General features: G+C 40.9%; 1 protein-coding gene across 1 annotated transcript; it reads right to left on the bottom strand.

Annotated features, from left to right (window-relative positions):
- Nucleotides 1–2,136: 2,136 nt before the first annotated feature.
- On the bottom strand, nucleotides 2,137–3,983 carry LOC111890160 (probable polyamine transporter At3g13620). The gene has a single exon (XM_023886316.3). The coding sequence runs from the start codon at nucleotides 3,854–3,856 to the stop codon at nucleotides 2,396–2,398; it is 1,461 nt and encodes a 486-aa protein (XP_023742084.1). The 5' UTR covers nucleotides 3,857–3,983; the 3' UTR covers nucleotides 2,137–2,395.
- Between the last annotated feature and the right edge of the window lie 422 nt (nucleotides 3,984–4,405).

The following is a 4,405-nucleotide window of genomic DNA, read 5'->3' as shown; positions in this document are numbered from 1 at the left end:
AATATAGACAGCTTCTCCGAGATCCTTGATAGCGAAACACTTCCCAAGCCAAGACTTAACCTCCTGCAGGGTTGGGATGTCATTTCCTGTGAGTAGTATGTCATCCACATACAATACCAAAAAACTAACTATACTCCCACTAGCCTTGACATATACACATAACCCATCATTGCTTCTCGAAAAGCCAAACTCTTTGACTTTCTCATCGAAACAAAGATTCAAGCTGCGAGATGCTTGTTTCAATCCATAAATGGATTTCTCGCACACTCTATTAGGGAACTTTGCATCGACAAAACCCTCTGGATGACTCATGTAAACATCCTCAGCCAACTTTCCATTAAGGAAAGTGGTTTTATAATCCATTTGCCATATTTCATAATCATGAAATGCAGAAATGGCTAGCATAACCCTAATAGACTTAATCTTTGCTACTGGCGAGAAGGTCTCATCATAATCAACTCCCGGAGTTTGAGTAAAGCCCTTCGCAACCAAGCACACCTTATAAGTGTGTACTTTCCCATCCATGTCGGTCTTCTTCTTGAAGATCCATTTGCACCCGACTATCTTATGACCTGGTACGTTGTTAACCAAGTTCCAAACTTGATTGTCATGCATGGACTGAATCTCGCTGTTCATAGCCTCTTTCCATTGGGCAGACTCAGGGCCCGCTATGGCTTCCTTGTAGCTGTTAGGTTCATCCAAATTTACCAGTACGCTATCATTGATAAATGTATCACCTTATACAGTAATATGGAAACCATAGAACTCAGGTTGAACACTAACTCTACCAGAACGCCTCAGAGGTACAGACTTGTCAATTGGCTCAACATGAGTTTCCTCCTCTGGTTGATCACTAGTGTTTGAGGTCCCTTCACCGCTTGACTCTTGAAGTTCTTCAAGGTCAATTTCCCTCCCACCCCACCCCACCCTTCCTCCCTCCCACTCCACCCCACCCCACCCCACCCTTCCTCCCTCCCACTCTCTCTCCTTCTCTCCTTTCAACCACCACCACTTCGGTTGCCATTACCACCGCGGGACCGCCCGTCCTCTTCCTTAAACACCACCATTATCATCATGGACTTGAAAAACAAGACTAACCCCTTATGAAAATTCTCCTTACTAGTATGTGACAGAGATGAACATATCTCGAAAAAATCTGGGCGACGTTGATTTTCATAGATCTCGACCATCAAGACAACGACATCGATTTTGTAACTGGTCAAACATCGGATAAGAAATAAAGAGAAAAGATGGTGAATATGACAACGTTGGTGAAAAGGGCAAAAGTTTTCAGAAACCACCACCACCACCACTGTCCTTCTTTCTTTGTCTCTAGAAAACACCATCAATGTCAACCTTGTTCCTTCGCTGGTGGTTCTGGTCTATATTTTTAGGGCTATGGTTTTCTCTTCCGAGGATTAGGGTTTCTTGGCGACAACGAATAGTGGTAGCGAACGGGTATACAACAACGATGGTGGTGACTGAATCCATTCTGCAAACTCTAGCCCCAACGACAACTTGGACAGAGGAGTGGTGGTCAGATCAGTTTGTTACGATTTTAACGGAAGAAATCTGATGATGGTAAGCATATGGGAAGGAGGTGGTTGGCAGCGGATGGTGGCGGCGAATGATGTTGAAAGGCGAAATATGGTGTGGGTGTTCTTGAGAGTGTGTAGGTGTTCTTGAGAGGGTATGCATGTTCTTGATAGTGTGTGTGTGTGTGAGAGAGAGAGTTTTGAAAAGAAATAGAAATAAGAGAAGTTGACTAGTGGTAAACACACACACAGCCCTTATTCTATTTTTAATTAACCAAAATATTAATTTAAATAAAAAATAAAAATAGAAACTAAAAATCAAATTTGGACCACTGGTGCACTTATTTGGACTAAAAACATATAATTTTGACAAACATACGTATTATTTTTGCAATTTTGTCTGTATATTATATTATTTTCGGATTAAACATAAAGTTTATTTTATTCCCTAATCTTGTATTTTTTTTTTTGGATTTGATCTTTTGAACTGTTTTTTCTAAAAAAAAACTTATCTAATATTATGAGAGTTTTTTTTTAGGAAAAAAAAAGGTTAGGGTTTTTTTTTTTTTTAGAAAAGAATATTTTGGTTTGTCGAGTCACCTTCATTTGGATATTTTTGTGATTATCATCTAAACACGTGAACTAAAATTAGTACATAATAAAAATAAAGTGTAATGGTAAGCCACACTAAACTTGACAAGGCCACCAATCACTTCAAATCTAATTGACATTTTGCCAACATCAGCTAGTCCAATTCACCACCAAACATACCCCACCTAAGTTTCATAGTAATGGAGCCAAATTCAAAGATAGACAAATTTGTATTCATCACAAATCCATATCACAACCCCTAACATTTCTCAAGATGCCGACACTTCTTCCTCACCTTCAATTTCATCGCCATTTGCAAATGCAAACCACTTCTTTGACTTACAATAATTCATCAAAAAATACCAGAAAATAGCACCTACAGTCATTAACCCGCTAACCAAATACACAATCTTGGTAGCAATAACCATGATCACGATCAAGAAAGCCGACGGAACAAGGCACATCACCACCAGTCCCGGCACCCCTAGCGGCACCTTGTACGGCCGTTTCAGCGCCGGAAACTTTCTTCTTAACCATATAAACGATGCAAACTCCAACAACATCCCTAGACTGTAGATGAAGTTTGCAGAAGCTACTATATCAGTGAAATCCATTGGAGAAACGGCGATTGTGATCGCAGTTGATAACAAGATTCCAACCCATGGAGTGCCGAACCATTTTGATCGGACGCCGAAAAACTTTGGTAAAAAACCTAAATCCGCCATGCCCAGAAGTTGATAAGAACAACTGCTTAACTGAGCTTCGAATAAACCTATAGCTGATAACACAGCTCCGATTTCGACCCAAATCTTTAACCACTTCCCTGAGATCATCTCTGCCGCCACTGCCATGAACCCGGATTCCCATTCACTTTGGTCTACTGAAACAGCTCCGGTGACCGCCATGAGAGGGATTATATAAGCTAAACAAGTCAAGATCACGGCGGAGAAGAGTGCTGCGGGGAAAGTCTTTTTTGGGTTTTCGACTTCACCGGCCATCGTACTCACGGTGTCCCAGAAGTTTAAGTTCCAGAAAAGGGTGTTGAAGAACAAGTTCCAGTCTTTTTTGACACCCTTTTGGCCTAAACTTAGCCACCTGTGTGGCTGGATTTGAGGGATGGCGATGAGTGACATGAGGATGAAGGGGAGAAGAGAGATGACTCCGAGAGTGATGGCGGCGATACCGACGATATTCAGACCGGTGTAGTTGACGAAAGAGAGGAAGAGAGTGGAAAACAAGATTGCTAGAGTTCGAGGTAAGCCGGAGGAGAAGATCGGAAATAGTTTTTCCATGTAGTCGATGCATAGAATCGGAAATGCTGCGATGTTGATGACACCGGTGAGAAATTTCCATGTACCCATTAAGGACCCACAGAAGGGACCGAATGCTTTATACGCCCATATGACAAAACCACCGTTGCCGGGAAAAGTGGTGGAGAGTTCGGCGGTGACAAGAGCTTCCGGGATACTCCATATGAACGGGAAGACCAGGAATCCGATGATGGCGAAGAGTGGGCCGGCCGCCTGAACTGCTGGTTCTTCGCCGTAAGGACCTCCGGCAACTTCGAAGTAGATTAAGAAGATGAGTGGGATGAGAGTTAGTTTTTTGTGGGTGGTGGCGGAGGTGGTGGTTGAAGGGTTGGTTAAGGGGAGGATTCCGGTGGAGGACGGTGGAATGTGGTCGGTGGTTGACGGTGAGGTTGGTTTTTCCGATTTGATATCATGGTCCATGATACGATAAGGCCGGAGAGAAGAAGTTTGTGGTACGAAAGTAGGAACCAAAATCTCCCGTGCCCTCACGGTTCACGTATTTAATGAAATATTAAACGACAATTTAATAATGTGAATGTTGACTTAGATGTTGTTATTGGCATGTTGGGCATATATATCATGAGCAATAAATTTAATTAGATGTAGATATCTGTTTGAGAAATAATGTAACTAACTATTTCATCATTATTGGTAACAATAAGAAGAAGAAACAATCGTGTTAATCAAAGTTATATAAGTTAATATTTCATCATTATTAGTAACAAGAAGAAGAAGAAACAATCGTGTTGATAAAATTTATTTAGTTAGTGACGTTAACAGAAGAAAGAAACTAATTATATAAGATGCCTTGTTAGATTTCATTGAAAGGTTTATTTATTTATTTATTATTATTTTTATTATTATTTTTTTAAATAATGGTAAAGACTACCATGAGATATATGTGTTTGATAAGGGGTTGTTTGATTTCTTGATGACCCGGTCTGGTCAGACATTTTGACTGATCCGGTC

The sequence above is a fragment of the Lactuca sativa genome, chromosome 6 (assembly GCF_002870075.4).
Source record: "Lactuca sativa cultivar Salinas chromosome 6, Lsat_Salinas_v11, whole genome shotgun sequence".
Lineage (NCBI taxonomy): Eukaryota > Viridiplantae > Streptophyta > Magnoliopsida > Asterales > Asteraceae > Lactuca > Lactuca sativa.
Note: the sequence above shows the minus strand (reverse complement) of the source record. Positions and strands in the feature narration are given on the sequence as shown.

What these genes read in the sequence shown, in the direction of transcription:
- LOC111890160 (XM_023886316.3), bottom strand. Translation starts at nt 3,856, where the DNA reads ATGGACCATGATATCAAATCGGAAAAACCAACCTCACCGTCAACCACC.